The 18249-nt window shown below is 45.5% G+C and overlaps 1 protein-coding gene across 1 annotated transcript; it reads right to left on the bottom strand.

The window, feature by feature from the left end:
• Positions 1-670: 670 nt before the first annotated feature.
• On the bottom strand, positions 671-18228 carry DYNLRB1 (dynein light chain roadblock-type 1). Its single transcript, XM_001499130.7, has 4 exons — positions 18117-18228; positions 10372-10447; positions 5323-5490; positions 671-1053 (listed from the first exon to the last, which is right to left on the bottom strand). Exons 1-4 carry the CDS (start codon positions 18117-18119, stop codon positions 1010-1012), a joined length of 291 nt encoding a protein of 96 aa, XP_001499180.3. The 5' UTR covers positions 18120-18228; the 3' UTR covers positions 671-1009.
• Positions 18229-18249: the final 21 nt, after the last annotated feature.

Here is an 18249-nt window from a genome sequence, read left to right as displayed (position 1 = left end):
AATAAAACACAAAAAGAAAAACCTAATAAAGAATAAATACGCGTGGTTTCTGTGGGAAAAATCCCAGAGTGCTGTCGGGTGATGGGTGGCTACAGTCTTAGAGACTAGCAGGCATGTTCGGGGACCCCCAGGCATGACTCTAAGGGAAGGCAGATGTTTACCCAGGATGAGCTCACTCAGGTGTTCAGGACCATCCTGATTTCTGGGGAAGGCATTGCAGAAACAGCAAAGCTTTTGGATTCTGAGACCTGTGTCCCAGCCATAAGACCTCAGGCAAGTGATTCTCTAGATCCCAATTTCCTCATGTTTAAGATGGCTTTAACAGCCAGTCTGCAGGGTACTGTGAGGATGATATAATATACGCTTACTGCATTCTGGGTACTTAACAAATATCACTCCTTTCCTTTCCCCAGTGCAGTGTATTAGAAAATCTTTCAAAACATTGGTGGGGGTGGCCAGGGATAAGAAGCCCAGGAACCAGGGTACCAATTATAAACCAGGCTCAGCTCTGCAAGTGTGGCCACAGGTGCAGTAAGAAGCAGGCCTCTCAGAGCCATGAACACAATCTGGCGTGGAGGCTGGACGCAGCACTGGGCTCAGTCTTCAGACCATGTGATTAGACGGGACGAGAGAGGCCTTTTCAACCTAGTGTGAAAGACACACAGCAGGATAAGCATTTCAGTTATTTTTAGTTAAAGAAAAACAGCCTTTTCCAAGGGTAACAAAGTGAACTGAAGGTCAGAAGGAAGCAGGATGTGGGTTTCTCACAAGCTCTTGCTTCAAAACCAGGACTTGAGGAAAGAGGGCCCCCCTGGGAACTCAGGGGCAACCGGCGAGCAGAGGGATGGCTTTGGTGGGGTGGGCAAAGCTGCAACCCACCCTTGGTCACTGGACTGCTCTGAGTGGACTCGACGGTGATTTCCACCAGCCAATCGGTTGACATGATTAACACTATTATTCTTGGGGGGCATCAAATTAAGTAATAACACGGGGAGGACAAGAGAGTGGCTTATTCAGTTGGATTCTGAATCACAATCAGGAAATAGTCTTTATCTGCAAAAGAGAAAAATGAAAAAACAAATCACTAAATGTAAAATGAGAGAGAAACACACTGGAAAGGAAATAAATCATTAAATCACCAACCATAAAATGGGAGTAGGGCAATAAAAAAGCATCAGTGCTCAGGCTACATCCAATTGCTGGGAAAATGGAAGATAAACCTGAAAGTTTCCCATGGGGCTTCTGCAAATGCGGCTGCTGGAGTGCCAAGTCCCTCACTCTAGCCGGCAGTGGTGCTCTGTAGTGCATCCTCTTTTCTCATCTGCCCGGTACCAACAGGGAGGCAGGATTATCACCTGCTTTCTGGGTAGGGAAACTCAGGTTCAGAGGGTTTAAATGAATTGCCCATGGAAGTGGTTCTCAAACTAGAGGGCATGTGAATCACCTGAGGGGCTGGGTTCAAAGCAAACACTGCTCCCCCCGCCCCTGTGCCCCAGCCCTTTGGATTCAGTAGGTCTGGGGTGCAGCCTGAGAATTTGAATTTTTAACAAGTCCCCAGGTGATGCTGATAATGCAGGTTCTGGGAGAACCGCTGTTTAAGGCTACCCAGCTAGTCAGTGTCAAAGATGGAATTCCAACCTCACCCCCACTAGTCTTGGGTTAGTGTCAGTTCTGTCACAAGCTCAGCTGCTGGCCTTCCAGAGCATTCTGGATGAGAAAATTTCAAAGGCACCAGGTCGAAAGGGGCCAAAACTACCTGGATCCCAGCTCCAGGATCTAGCCCAGTAGGTGGAATGTCCATCATGAAATCATTTAAGTCCAAGTCCTCAGAGGTGAGCCTGATTGGCCCTCATTTTACAGAAGAGAAAACTGGAGACGCAGGGTGTTTCAATTTTGCCCAGTTAATAATCAAATCAAAAACACTTACCAAGGCTTCCATGTGCCTGGCCCTGAGCCAACCAATTCTCCTATGGCACCTCAGTGAATCCTTGAATCACTCTATGAGGCAGGCACTAGTGTTTCCTCATTTTACTAATGAGAACACAGAGGCTCAGAGAGTTAAATGACTTGCCCAAGCCAAGGCAAAAACAGGGTCAGGTAAGCTGGGTTTGACCCAGATGCTCTGAATGCCTCTGGTCTGCCCCCTGCTGAACAGGACAGACATGCAGGACCTCTGCTTTGGGTCCACTGATTCAAGCCTAAAGCTGGCTTCTTCCATGACAATGGGCTGTTACAACTGGGAAGAATCAGATCTTAAATGACTAACAGTTCTGTGGCTAAGCAATCTAAGTAAAAAATCATTTACTAATAAAAACAGAAACAATTAACAAGCCACTGATAAAAACAGACAAAATTAGCAATACTAATGTCTTTTCTTCCAAATAATTAAGCTCTAAATTCAATAATATCACTGTGTGGGGTGCTAATTATAGTCCCAGAAGGGCCCACCTCAAACACACAGCAGCTAGGACTGTTCTATGCTGGGGACTGCTCCTGTGGGGCCGGTGCTCTATGGAAATCCTAAGTTGACCCAGCCCTAATGTGGCTGGTCACATTAGAGGCTCTGGTCAGTGACTCTTGCCCACAGGAGTTCTGGCATCAAAACCCAGAATTTTTTTTTGCCATATCGAAGTGGGTGTGTCAAGATGTCAAATCACAATACCATGCTCCACAGACATCCCTGACCCCTATCCCCACTACTGACTGTACCTCTGATACCCACAGTGGGGTGTCAGCAAGGGAGGGAGGTTTAGGGAGTCATTCATTTATTTATTCAACAAATATTTGTTGAATGCTTACTATATGCTTACAAGACTCTGTCCTCTTGGAATTGTCTAGTGGGGGAGATAGACTTAAAAATTCAGATAAGCAGGCTGGTTAGCCAAGTGAAAAGGGAGGATGGGAGCATTGCTAGCAGCAGGACAGCAAGTGTGAGAGCCCAGGGAGAGGAGCTGAAGTCTCTTGAGGCTCTGAAAGGCAGCAGGGTGGCTGGAGAAGTGATGAGGGTGTTCAGAAGGAACACTCACTGTGTTTAAGGTAATCTTTAAGTCACACACCCTTCCAGCATAACAAGATGTGTGTGAGTGGGTCCCCTGGGTGAATGTGAGACAGAGAGTAAGTGAACAAGCAAGAGAGAGTATGCACACCCTCCCTGCAGGCCTCTGTGTGTCACCCAGGCAAGAATCTGACCACTTCATCCTCGCCTCCACTACAAAGCTGAGGGGCTTCTGGGCCTGCAACCCACCAAGGAGAACCTCAAACTTGGAAGTTGCCAATCCAGGACTCAAGCACCAAGCACACCCACGAGCTCTGAATGCCTGCAGGTCCCCAGGGCAAGTTGGAGATGCCTTTGCTACTGAGCTGAGACACAGATTGCCAGGAGCTTGCAGACGACTCTGCCATTCCAGAGGAAACATTCTCAGAAGCTTTAAATCAAGAGACACTGTCCATGGAGAGTCCATCTGATTTGGAGATGCATAATTTGTCCTTGCTTCATACCATGAGTTCCCATGTGGGCACAAGGTCTGCTCTGACACTCAGGGTCAGTAAAGGGACCATTCCTAGCCTAACTTTTAGGACGTGGAGGTTTGTCTGTAGTCTCACAGCGTGAAGTCTTGGGAGGGATCTGAGTTCAAATCTGTTTCTGAGACTTTCTGCCCCACCCCACACCAATGCACTTAACCAGATGGGGTGGGGTGTCTCAGAAGACCAGAATAGTACAGTCCCCTACTTGAATCTTTAGAGATGTGGAAATAAGAGGTTTGGAGGCTTCTGCGACTTCTTAAGGTCACATTCATAAGAGGTAAAGCTGGGAAAACAGACTCTCCCTGCTATTACCTATTTCCCTGACAGAATCAGAGACCTCATCATCAGCTGGCATGTGATGCATCAGTGATTAAACTGATAAACAGTGTACAACACGTTTCTGGATTAAATGACTCTCAAGTTATGTTCTTCTCTGTGACTGACCTGCTCTGTCCCTACCCTCCAGGGACTACCCCAGAGAGACTGTGGACCCCTGTGACAGGCTCTATGGTTCTCACCTTCCAAGCAGCCAGAACAGGTGTGGGAACAGAACCAATACTGCTCTGCTGCTGGGAGTGGCTGACCACCTCCTTCAGATTACCTCATATCTCATAATTCTGCAGCCAGCCTCCTTGCTATCAGTGCTCCTAAACCCAGGAGCAGTAAATGTCCCCACCCTTCCCAACACCCTCCTTTATCCAGGCCCTAATAACAATCATATCACCTCCTGCCTTAAAAACCTCTGCTCACAGGGTCAAGTTCACACAGCCGAATTTGGTGTTTGAGGCCTCTTCTAAACTGGACCAAACTCTCACCTCCCACTCCTTTCTACACATATTCTGATGCCCTAGACAAGCTGCACTGCAGCCTACCTATATCATCATGTGCACATTTTACTCATGCTCACTCAACTATGTGGCTCAGCCAAAAAAGAGAGGGAGAGAGAAATAGCAATGCAAAAACAGTCCTGGAGAATCTGTCCACCACTCCGGTCTGAATGTGAATGAGGTGAGGCAGGGCAGGACAGGTGGCCCTGCTATTCCCTCCTGTGATCCCAGTTATTATGGGCTCCTTCCAGGATGAGCATCTCATTACCTTGAGAAGGATCCTAAGACCCAAAGACAAGTATTGTTTGTACCAGCCAGCCCCCAAACGCAAGCCAAGTGCTTCACGTGAAACAAAAGCAGCAGTATGTTCCACTGCTGGAGGAAAAGCTGGCTGTATGGGGCCCAGGGAGACTGTACTTTAGAAGTGGGCAACTTAACATTTCTTCAAGGATAAAATGAATATACAGTATTTTTGCCTTATGCTTTGGTTTATAATCACTGAATTCTCTTTCCTTCAAACATAGCTTTCCTGCCCTTCCACCTTGCTTACACTTTCCTGTGCCCTCAAGGTTCAGCTCAAATGTCCTCTCTTCTAGGAAGCCTTTGCTGACTGCCCCAAGCAGGCCTAATCACACCCTCCTCTAATGTTCCCAAGTGTTCCTTGAATTTCCCAACATCAAGGTGAGGGTTACACTGTATCATGCTTATGTATCTATCTTTCCCCAGGAGACCACGATCTGCGGACTAGAACCCAAGAAGGGGTCTGACCTAGAGGCACTGGGATTGCATATTTGTTGGGGATGCCAGCCAGAGACTGGCAAGGCTCTGAGGCAATCAACTCTGTACCCTCAACTCTTTAGCCCTTTCTGTGGAACCTGTAGAGACACCAATGTGCTAAGCCTTCCTGATAAGCTACAGAACATGTGCTGTAAGGGTCTGCTCCTAAGTGGGGATGTGGAAGACCTCTTACCTGGTGCAACCATAATTTCATTTTTCTTGGAGCGAATTCGAAGGAAGGTAAGGTCATTCTGGGGGTCAATTTCACGCACGGTGCTCCGGGCTTTCAGGATGAAGTTGTGCATGAGGTTGGCATACTGTGTGGTGGTAGGATTGTCCATGGTACTCTTGATGGGAATACCTGAAGGGAGAGCAGACAGAGACTGAGCAGGATGTTGGAGCCCCTTTCTGCCCAGCTCCCAACCCTATACCTTCAATTCTATAGTACTGGACTGGCAGTTAACAATCAATGCCACTATTTACTAAGGGCTTGACAGGCACAGTGCTGAACACTTCAAGTATGTCAGCGCCAGTGCCCAGATCTACTCTGAGCATGGTGTCACCATCTTCACTCGCCAATGAGGCAACAGAAGCTCTGAGTGGTGAGGTGACCTGTTTACAGTCACACAGCAGATAAGCAGTGGGACCAGGATTCAAACTAAGGCCTGGTGGCTCCACTGCTGGGCTCCCTTCACAGTGCCACACTGTCTTGACTGGTTTCCAGCAATAACAGGAGAGACTATCATTCAGAACACTTAGAACCTGAACAAGGAGGACAACTCTTACAAATCTTTAAATACTGAAAAGTAGGAAGAAAAAAGGTCAGCTTGTGCCAAGACATAACCATCACTAGTGTTTTGCTCCAGTTCCCAAGGGAGGCTTAGGGTCCAGTTGTAAACACACTGCCTCTATACATGATCGTGCCTCCCAAGTTAAAGCCCATTTCTCTGTCTGCATCACCCTTGTAAACAGCATTGCTACTGCTTTCAAAGAGCTCACAGTGGCCATTCCACAGAGTTGATCATTCCTCTATTAGTGGGTACTTAGGCTTGATTTTTGACTTAGTTACTCTGCAGTGAACACCACTGTGCATCAAGCCTTTTCTGTTGTGAGGATTGCTTCCTTGCCAAGAACTATGAAATGGACCTCCCTCACTGGACGATGCCTATCGTCATGGAGGTGAGAAATGGGGCTCAATTTCAGGTACCTCAGGTCACAACTGGATCATCAGGTGTCTATGAATCACCGTGGCATGTCAACAGAAGGCTCCATCGATGAGGCCCCAAGCGCCCACAGCTGACAGGCACTTCAGTGGCTCCTCACATATAAGTGTCTGGATTTTGGGCTGATGACTGTGGCACAAGTGGCTCCTCACAAATAAATGGCTGGATTTTGGGTCAGGATTCTGCTAATCTGGCCCACAACTGACCAGCCTAGGGATCAGCCAAAGGCAGTCACCCTCAGGCCTACCAATGGATGGCAAGAAACCGCCTCAACCTTATCTTCTTAGGGGATAGGAACATGAGAGTGGGCAGAGGAGGATACAGTGTCAAAAGAAGCAGCTGCGTCAGAGAGGCTGTTTTGAGCCAAATGAAGCCATGAGAACAGGTTGTAGTGATCACTTGCCTTTAAGGGACAAGACCACCAAGTCACCAGGGCTGCTGTAAGGATTAAATATGGCTTAATTCATTTAAGAATGTTTAGCAAGAATATGCATGTAATCAATGTTGGTTTGTTATGAACATCACCCACACAATAAATCCCATCCCCCAGGTAACTTGAGGGGTCAGTCTCAAGGCCTGGCAAACTTTGGATGATTAAACTTCCTGACCTTCTCTTTTCATATACCACAAGGCAACCTCTCAGGTCCCTCTGCCTGGAACTTTCCCTCCTTCTGCTATTTTCTCAAGACTCCCACTGGTCCCTCAGGTCTCCATCTTCTGGTGGCTCTACTCACCCCTAGATGTGGTCAGTGCCTCCATTCTAATGTCCTAGCACCACGCAATTTCCTTTGGAGCAGTTACTCAAGTTTGCCATCACACCTTTATGGAAGTGATCATTATGTTTGTCCTCTGGCAGACTGTAAGCTCCCTGAGGGCCAGGACCAGGTCTGATCTGCTCAACAGTGTCCTTAGAAAGCCTGCATTAAGCTTTTATTGCTGTTGATAAATAAGTGGTCACAAGGGGTACTTTCAGTAGTTCAGAGAAATACTGTCATGAGTTTGATCACATTTCTACCAAGTGAGAGGGTGTGTCTCCTTTGAGACAAGAAATTAACTACTTGTTGGCTCACTTTAAAAACAAAAGAAAACATGGAGGTGGTGGGGGGGTGTGGGTGGACAGGGACCAAAACTGGGGAGAATTTCAAATAAAGACAAGAGATCAATCCCAGATTCACAGGATGCCAGAGCTGGGGACAACTCAAAGACGGCCTAATGATTAGGCTGCCTACTCCAAGCCCCTGCCTTCAGAAATGGGGACTGTGCAGCCTGCAGAAGTGGGTGGTCACTGGGGAGGCATGATTTTAAGCTGAGGCTCAGATCTCTCAGATTGTATAGCCAGGTCCTCCACCAAACGCAGCTCCATCAATCAACAATAAAAAATATTAACAAAACTTAACAGCTATTAAGCACCAACTCTGTGTTAGCATTATTCTAGGTGCTGAGGATACAGCAGCGAACACAAGAGACAAATCCCTGCCCTTGTGGACCTTTCGCATCTGAGTCTTTTATTTTGCCCTATGTGGTAGCAGCAGAGGATGGCAGGGGGGTTGGAGAGGTACAAATGGAATGGAACGTTCCTTAAATTCTTGGTAAGTCTGCTTAAATTCACACTTTTACTATGAAACATCATTTGAATTTGGCCAAGGCAGGGATGTCAAAAGGCAGTGGCAGGGGGTTGGTTAGTGACTGGGACAATGGTTCAGGGGCAAGAACAATCACTCTGGGCTGGGGTGATCCTGGAAGGCATCCTGCAGGAAGGGGCAGTTGAGCTGAATCATTGGGGTGGGAAAGCCCTAGAGAGGAAAATAGGGATCCCTAACTAATCATCCTTAATGGAAGCTTCCAGAGGGCTTAAAGGCCCCATTGAGCAGTGAGTTTTGACTACTCTATGCACAGCTAGGTGACCTTGTGTAGGTCACCTCACTTCTCTCCGCTTCGGGGCAAACTGCCTTGCAGGGTCACTGTGTGAAATGCAAACGAGAGACTGAAGTGGGAGCTCTGCGAATGGGACACAAATTAAAAATAAATCAAAGTGCACATGCAATAATTTTAACATTTAGATGGCAGTTACTATACATCAGGCACTGTTCTAAGATCTTCCCTTGGAGGAAGGTGGTATGATTATCCACATTTTACAGATGAGAAAACCGGAACAGAGCAGTTAAATGTCTTGTCCAAGACCACAGAGCTGATAAGTAAGTAGAGTCAGGATTCAAACGCAGGCAGTCTGGTACCACATTCCATATTCTTAGCTAAAGTGCAATGTTGCCACATTAGCATACGAAAAAGAAGTGCTCATTAGTATCCAAAAGGTAAGCAGTTGGGGCTGTATTTTCCCAATGAAAAAGCTCTACTTTTGGGGCAGTTTTAGGGCAAGAATGAAGGCTTGTGGTTTGTGAACACTGGTGGAGGCCTACAGGTCCCAGCTTGGGAGGTCAAAAATGTCCAGTCTCAGGAGCTGGTCTCTCTCGGACTGATAAAAAAAGTCTTTGAGTCTTGAAGCAAGAAGCACCCAAAAGAGATTACCTAGACCAACCACTCCACTCGGGGCAGCTGAGGTCTGAACAGTTCAGGAAGGGGAAGCCCCAGGCCACCCAGCTGATCAGCAGCAGACCTGAGCTGGGAACTGCTCCTGCGTCCCACACTGTTCTACGGCTCCCAACCTGCTGCCTCCTTTGAATGCAATGACCACATGGTTTGATTAGAGTTTGACAAAGCTGGGGAGCATGCTCTGCCTAGCTCTGGACTGGCCAGGATCTGACGATTTGGAAAACAACATTCTGTCTGAGGATATGCTATCTGCACTTTTCCACCCTTGGTGACTTTCATTCTGCTCTAAGTAGGCACTGTTGAGAATTCTGCCTTTCCAAAACAAGGCCTAGAATGCCAACATATACACACAGGGGCTCTCAAGGAGCCTTGAACAAATTAGAACTGACTGAATGCACTGGGCTAGAGAACCAGGGAAGCCCAGCTAGGTGACCCTGGACATGGCCTGGGCCACAAGCCAGGCCAGCAGCCATTCTCTGGTCCTTCACAGCACAGTGTGGGAGAAAGAGCACAAGTGCATTCAGACAGACTTGGAATGAAATCTTGGCTCTGTAATGGCAGAATGAATCAATTAAATTTCTAGACTCAGTTTTCTCCACTGCAAAATGAAGACAATAAGGGTGCTTTAAGGATCAGTGAAATAATATCTTTGTAAAGTGCCAGCCCATAGCCTGGCCCAGCGAGATATGTGATAAATGTTAGTTCCCTTCTTCACCATGTCTCTGAAGTTTGGGAAAATTACTATCTGTACTCTTCTAGTTGTTGAAATAACACCCCAGAAGAGGAGGGAAAAGCTATAGGTACAAAGTTGACCAGAGTATTATCTAGCATAAAAGTAGAAACATAAATGGAGAATGGTTAATAAAACATCATATTGACAGTTAAAAAAATTTGTTTATGTAAACCATGAAGGGAAAAAAACCCTCATGAGTAAACATATGCAAAAATGTAACAACTATAATTATGACCAAGAGAAAATGCGCCTGGATAAGTACTGAAAAAGCATGGCATACTGAAAAGTACGATTGGTCAGGGCAGTGGAATTAAGTGAATTTTTACTTCCTTTAAATTCAGAATCCCAATAATAGTGATAGGACACCGGAGGCATTAAAAAAAAAAAGATGAAGGGGCTGGTCCCGTGGCCGAGTGGTTAAGTTCGCGCGCTCCGCTGCAGGTGGCCCAGTGTTTCATTGGTTCGAAACCTGGGCACGGACATGGCACTGCTGATCAAACCACGCTGAGGCAGCGTCCCACGTGCCACAACTAGAAGGACCCACAACGAAGAATATACAACTATGTGCCAGGGGGGCTTTGGGGAGAAAAAGGAAAAAAATAAAATCTTAAAAAAAAAAAGATGAAAATAGATCACATACATGAAGGGGCTTAGTAAATAGCAAGTGTTCTGGTATGTTTGGGCTGTTTTCTGGGGGCCTGACCATATACAGGTGATAGTGGCAGGGAGGACGTACCTTCTGTGTTCACCACGATGATTCCCTGTACTCCCTTTTGGCTCTGAAGTCGCTTCAGTGTCTCCTCCACCTCTGCCTGCCAGAGAATAAGACAAAAGTCAGGAGGGGCCAGGCCGGCTGGATCAACTCCCTCAACACTCCTGGCAGATGAATCACACATTGTCTTCCAACAATAAACAAGTAATGTTTGGGCCCCTCCTTAAAGCTCCCCAGGCCTGTTTGGAGTGGTCCCTAGATCATTACCAGGACCTAAATCATCTGCTCCCACAGGGTTGTTCCTGGCCCTTTGCCCACCAGGCACTATTATCCCTCCCCTCTCAGCTATTTGGGAGCAGAATAGAAATACCATTCCTGGGAGTACAGACACACTGATGACTCTTATTTGGTATACCTAGGGGACAGGACTCTTGATAATTTGAAAAAACCCAAACAGTGGTGTCTAACAGGAAGGAGACACGTTGTCATTTGTGGCCCAAATAGCACAACTGAAAACATTCCAAAGGAAGTAAAATGCCCCCTTAAGGACAGACTCAGTGACTTAATAAGCTGGCATCTGAGATAGTGTGACACATGGCATAGAGCCACAGGAAATGTGTCTGGGGAAGGGGCTCGTAAAACCTGATTCTCCAGAAACTATTCAGGGTGGGATACTCTGGCAACAGCATTTGTAAAGAGAGGACAATCAGACAGTGGGTCCTTACCCTGCCATGCAAGGCCTTCTATATTATCACTCCCATCTCTTACCCTTCCTTCGACTCTCCATCTACATGCCTATACCTCCCTGTCTCCACATCTTTTTACCCTAACAAGGCCTCTTCTCTGCTGAAATCCAATAAATTCTTCCAGGCCATCTAAGACATCATCTCTTCCATGAAACCTTTACTGATCCCCAATTCAATGGAGTCTGTGCCCACTTCTGACTCCCCAAACTCATGACTGTACCTCTCTGGGGATGCATTCGATACCGTTTTACTTAGAGAGCCTCTACAATGGTCTGCAGAGTTGTGGCCCAATAAACAGCTGCTTAAGTGAACTAGGCCTAACTCTTCCTGTGGATGGAAACTGGCCTTGAAGTGTGCTTGTTCACAGCAGGCCCCTTCCACACTGGTCCAGAATCCAGTCAGAAGCTCCTCAAAGGCTGAGAGCTGGACTATGTTGAAAACAGAGGCTCAATTCACCAAAAGAAAGTGGTTCCCCACCCCCAGGGGCTAATGAGTTTGGCCTGGGAGGAGGAGCTTCTAAACTGTGGACGGAGATAGCACAAAGAATTCTTGTTTTTCTAGTAGGCACAAGGCTGACAATCCAGTCACCACCACCCACTCCCTAATGATGTAAGAATACTCTCAAATGCTGAAGAGAAGGGCAAACAAGTTCCTCCTACAAAATGGCAAACAGCCTGACGCCACTAAAATCTGGAACCTGGGTAAAAGGACAGGGTTAGCTCTGTGGACATGAGAGTAGAGTGGGTCACACATGTACGAGATCATAATTCATTCAACAGACTTTCACCGAGCTCCTACTGTGTGTTATTCTGGAGAAGAGGGGCAAAGCATGGTAGTGGTCAATACCACCCAGTACTCAGTCTGACCTGGGAACCCTCCTGGAAGTTCATCCTAAGGAAGTAATCCAAAAGAACTAAAACAAGAACACAGCAAGATGTTTGCTGAGTGACATGTGCAATAGCAAAAACCAGAAAGAGCCAAAAATGCCCAATAAATAGGGTAAAGGCCAATAAATTATGGAATGTCCATTCATGGAACATAACACACACATTAACAACAGTGATCAGAATATTTATACCACAGCACAAGGTTAATGATATATAACATTAAGCGAAAACAGCTAAATGCAAAAATAAAGTGCTTGGTAACTGCAACCACATGAAAACAAGAGAACTAGAGGGATTATGAAAAACATAAAAAGCCACATTGAGAACAGGGAATTATAGATAAGGTTTTATTTTCTTTTTCTCAAAAGAGCCTCTTTTTATTCTATTAAAAAACATTTTTTAACCCTTCTCTCTGTGTAGCCGAGAGAGTTCTCTATTATGGGGACCACAGGCTTCTGACATGCTCAACATTATAGGAATAAGAATACATAAGATTAAGTTGGATGACAATTTAGGACAGCTCAATCAATCTGCAATCAATGCAGGGAAAGGGAAAGAAAGCTAAAACCAAAGATGTCAGAATTGAGGTCCAAAACGTCCCCTGGAGGTTGGAGTGAGGCTGAAATGAAAGAGATGAAACTCCGTAAGACTGCTATGCATTCAGTAACTATAGGGGTACCTTCTATATGCCAGACATTGTTTTAGGCCTGCGGATGCTGTAGTGAACAAAATATAACAAGAATCCCTGCCCTCATGAAGCTGACATTTGAGGTGGAAAAGCAGCATGTTCCAGGAAAAGTAAAGGAGCCAGTATAGCTGAAGTGCAGTGAGTGGCAGGCGGCCAGATGAGAGGCAGCCAGGATCCGACTAGATTTCTGTGGCCTGGTAAACCACACTAATGGCTTTTTTTTTTTTTTTTTAAAGATTTTATTATTTTTCCGTTTTCTCCCCAAAGCCCCTTGGTACATAGTTGTATATTTTTAGTTGTGGGTCCTTCTAGTTGTGGCATGTGGGACACTGCCTCAGCATGGCTTGATGAGCAGAGCCATGTTCGCATCCAAGATCCGAACCGGTGAAACCCTGGGCCGCTGAAGCGGAGCATGTGAACTTAACCACTTGGCCACGGGGCCAGCCCCCTGACTTTTGAGTTTTAATGGGGATTATCTGGGGAGCTACCATCAGGTTCTGAATGAGGAGTCACAAGATCCGACGTTTCAAAAGGACAGCTCTGGCTGCTGTGTGGAGAATGGACTTCAGGAACAAGCACAGCCTGCCTGAGCCTGGGGCCCTTGGCATGTGCCACTCTCTCTGAAGAAAGCACCCTTCTCTTCCTCACTACTTGATGTAACTAACTCCCAACTCTCTGGACCCAGCACATGAGCCTCCTGTGGGAGGCCTTCTCTGATACCTGCCCCTCTTCTGGGTACTCACAGCACCCTGCCTTCATAGCACTTACTTAATGGAGTGTAACTGTCTGTTTCCTATCTGTCTCCTCCTCCAGACCTTCCTGGGAGCACCCTGGGAGCAGGCACCTAGACTTTGTAGCTCTAGTACCTGGTACAGTATAGGCTCAATAAATACTTAAGGAACAAATAAAAAGCATTTCTGCAACTATGTTTTACAAAAATCAATCCTTTTAAGTATAGGAGGGGGACACGGCCTTATAGTACCCAGTGTGAAAAAGAGCTAGGGTTTAGGTAATCCTATGTTTAATAAGAACCAGCCACTAAGATCTTGCTGCTTAACAAATAGACACACACACACACCAGAAAGGGAGGACATACAAGCATACATTGACCTACTAAGTACCTACTCAGATATTGGGTTGAGTGTTTTCAGACACATCTCTCATTCGAACCTTTCATGGTTAGTACAATCTCCATTTTACGAGGAAACTGAGATTCAGAAAGGAGAAGAGTTTTGCCCAAGGACACATAGTAAGTCAAGAGAAGAGCTGAATATACCATCAACCACAACTGATGAAGTCCCTGCCCTCAGAGAGCTCACATTCTGGTGGAAGAGACCTTGAAAAAACAAGTGACCAAGATTCTTGCAGGGTACAGGGACAAGACTGGGGGGGATGGGGATGCTACTTTCGCTAGTGTGGTCAGGAACACCTGAGGATGTAATCTTTACGCCAAGAACTAAATGATGAGAAAGAAAAACACTCCAGGCAACGGACGAAAGCAAAGGCAGGGAAGTGGGAACAAGTGTGGCATATTTAAGGAATAGAGAGATGACCAGTATTGCCAAGTTTTTTGATTCTTTGCTAACTGATACGCAGAAACCAAATAAAAGAAAGACACTTTTTCTTTAATTTTTAAGAGTTATCAATGAAGTTAAAACAGAATTTACTGTTTGCATCTCTCCTTTTTTGAGTCTTTTGATTTTTCTACAAATCTTAGTGATTTTCAAAAACTCTTCCGTGTTAGAAATATTAGACTGTTATCCATCATATAAATTACACTTCTCCCACTTTTTCATTTAATCTTATGGTTTGTTTTCAATAATCGGAAGTTTAAAATTTTTAAGTAGTCAAATTTAATAAAATTTTTTTCTTGTGAGACTCGAGAATAGCTTCTCCAACCTGGCCCCCACCACTAGGGTGGGGCTAGGCTTGGTGAGTGGGGGCCATGAGCTCTAGAGGGGTCTCTAGGAGGTGCAGGGCACCAGCTACGTGTCTGGGTTCAGGAGAAACTGCTTAAAACAAACCTCAAGTTCAGCCCTAAAGAGCCAAGAAAGAAAACAAATGTTGCCAAAAAGTCACAAGCAGCAACAGGGACATTCAACAGTCAGGCAGCCAAATCATGGCAGCTCTGCTTCAAAGTTTGTCATCCCTGCAGTGCCGGTCAACTGGCACCAGAAATATCTGAGTGCATATGCAGCCCCCAGGGTCAGCTCACATCTCCAATTTCCTGTCCTGCTCCTAGAGAGAGCCCGACTGGTATCCTCACCATCCTGGGTTTATTACTATTAACATGGGTGTCTGCACCAGGGAAGGGACAAAGCTCCCGAGTTCTCTAGTTTCCAGGTGCATGTTGCTGACAGATGGAAAAACAAGTAGCAGTGAAACTCCAGGATTATTTATCGGTTCAGCATAGGAGGGATAAGCATGTGAAGCAAATGATTCACAAAAGAACTGTGACCGATTTGACTTCTAAGCACAAAAATGTTAATTCTATAAAATAAAAATGAATCAAAAGAATAGAAAAACATCTGCATCAAATATAACAAAAGAGTAATTCCAAAACATTATACAAAATGATTAACAAAAATAGCATATCTCTAAAAGGTAAAAAAAGATAATAGTAGAAAATACACCTAAGAGAAATTACAAACACACAGAAAAATGTTCACTGCTCCCTGTAAATAAAGAAATGAAAAATTACAGCAATACTGAGGTATCTTTTTAAATGCTACCGGGAAAGCCACAGGAAACTACTACTGCAAGAACCATAAAAGCCTTGGTCCCTTTGCCTCAAAAGTTCTTTTCCTGGGGCTGGCCCCGTGGCCAAGTGGTTAAGTTCGCACGCTCCGCTGCAGGCGGCCCAGTGTTTCGTTGTTCGAATCCTGGGCGCGGACATGGCACTGCTCATCAAACCACGCTGAGGCAGCGTCCCACGTGCCACAACTAGAAGGACCCACAGTGAAGAATATACAACTATGTACCAGGGGGGCTTTGGGGAGAAAAAGGAAAAAAATAAAATCTTTAAAAAAAAAAAAAGTTCTTTTCCTGAGAGTTTCTCCTAAGGAAATAATCTAAGAAATTTTTTAAAAAGAAAACCGTGGCTGGCCCTGTTGCCGAATGGTTAAGTTCGTGTGCTCTGGTGGCCCGGGGCTTCGCCAGTTCGAATCCTGGGCACTGACACGGCACCGCTCATCAGGCCATGCTGAGATGGCATCCCACATGCCACAACTAGAAGGACCCAAAACTAAAAATACACAACTATGTACCAGGGGTCTATGGGAGAAAAAGGAAAAATTTTTTAAAAAATCTAAAAAAAAAAAAACCAAACAAAAAAGAAAACAAACTTTACATCTACAGAGGCATTAATCACAATGTTATCTCTAATAACGAAGAACTAGAAGCAACTCAAATGTACACCAGGGGAATGGTTTGGCAAATTGTGGTACAACTATTTCACTGACTATTATGTAGTCACCAAAAACAATTCATCACAAAAGTGATGTAGCAACAAGGTTAAACATCTCTGGACATTAAAGCAAACAAAAAAGAAAAACTAGCATGTACATCTTGAAAAATACGGGTATGTGAACAAAGAGGAAGGAGGACATACAAAGATGAAAACAGTTGCTGGTGGAGTAAAACCAGATGAGAATTACGGATGATGTTTACATCATTGTGCTAAAGGGTAATTTGGCAATTTCTACCAAAATGTAAAATATTCATGCCAGAAGTACCAGTTCTAGGAATCTCTCCTACATAAACACTAGCATGAGTGCAAAAAAAAAAAAAAGATAAGAACAGTTACTGAAGCATTGTCTGGAGTGAAAAACTGTAAACCACCTAAATGCTTCAGTTCTTAAAAAGAATGAAGATTTGTATACACTGACACGGAAAAATGATATTTTTAAGGGAATAAAGTTGCAGAACAAGATACCTATACATATAGCCTAAAGCAAACTTAATGTGTATAAACATGTGTGTTCCAGTTTCATGTAACAAACAGGTTATATATAAATGTGCTTATGCACTAAACAAATCTGGAAGGAAAGAGACCCAACTGCCAACAGTCCTTACCATAGGGCAGTGAGATAGTGACAACTGGCACTTTCTACATGATAGACTTTGGTACTGCTTCAATTTGTTAAAACGTGCATCCAAATATGTTTTGCTTTTATGAGTATAAACACATGGTAGCATGGTACAGGTTGCAGTAAGCTACAATTTGTGTAAGAAAAAGAGGGGGCATATACGTGCTTGTACAGATATACAAGAAAGTAACAATGTTCGTTTCTGAAGGGGACTGAGGCTGGAGGTCAGAGTTGGGTAGATTTCTTTTTCACTTAGATCCTTGCAGATTATGTTTTTAGAGTGTATAAGTATTACCTGTTAAAAATTAACTTTTTTTTAGTTTAAAAAAATGACGTGAATGATGAAGTTACACGTTTGATGCATTATTGCAAGATTTCAGTGATGTGAAGACATTCTTTGCGGTGAATAAGTGAAAAAAGCAGACTCCACAATTGTACATACAGAAGGACCTAAACTATATAAAGCAAAAACTGAACAGAAAAAGACTAGAAGTAATATGCCTAATTATGTGCCTGCCTCTAGGTCATAGTACTATTTCTTTTTCCTTTTCAATTTTTCTTATAGGCTGTAAGTTTTTAAGTAAGATTTTTGAAAAGGTAGTACAGTCACATGGTTTACCATACAAAAGGTCTTTTCAAGGTTTTTTTTACAAGTTTGATTAAAACCACGAGAAAATAAATTTGGAAAGGTGTAAAGAGCCCACAGCTCCAGCCAGCTTGGCAGGAGGCCCTGGGCTCCCCAACGGGGTCCCCGCCCGTTTCTGACTCAAGCACCAAGTCCCGGCAGCTCGAAAGAACCACACGGACAGAAAGGCGGCAGTCACGCTCCTAAGGTTCAAATCCACCTCCGCCATTTCCTGGGGCAAGGAAGGCACTTAGGTTGACGGGGCTCTAGATGCCAAGTCTGTCAAACGGGGATAATGGCTGCACCTACCTCACAGAGCTGTCGTGAGGAGGAAAACCAAGACACGGAAGCGCTTAGCAGTACCTGACACACATACGCTTCCAGGACACGGTATCATTATTGTTATCGTGCAACAAAGCCCAGGATGCCAGGATGCAGGGGCTGTGGGCCGGCCTCCTTATCTCCGTCAGCCCCTCCCCGAGGCCAGAGCTCTCCTGCTTCCGGTCAAGTGGCAGCAGGATCCGGTGGCCCCGCCTGAGTTCCTCGGTCCGGGTCTGGAGACCCGCGCTGCCCCGGTTCCGCCCTTCAGTCAGCTCGGGCCCGGCCCCGCCCAGCCCTGCGGATTCCCAGCCCGGCGCTCTGAGACGCCCCCGGAGAATGGAAGGCTAAGCGCAGGGCAGTGGGGGGCCGTGCTTGCGGGGGACCACCAACCACAAGCCCCGGGCGGGCACTCACCATCTCGAGCCGAACCGGTAGCTCCTCGACGCAGGCACTGAACCCAGTCCCGGTGCCTTTCCGCGCCTGCGCAGAGCACCCTGTCAAAACGGACAGCTTCGGTAGCCTATCAGGAGCCAGGGTGGGGCAGGCG

The sequence above is a fragment of the Equus caballus genome, chromosome 22 (assembly GCF_041296265.1).
Source record: "Equus caballus isolate H_3958 breed thoroughbred chromosome 22, TB-T2T, whole genome shotgun sequence".
In the NCBI taxonomy this organism is placed as follows: domain Eukaryota; kingdom Metazoa; phylum Chordata; class Mammalia; order Perissodactyla; family Equidae; genus Equus; species Equus caballus.
The sequence above is the reverse complement of the archived record's forward strand: the minus strand, read 5'-3'. Positions and strand labels throughout refer to the sequence as shown.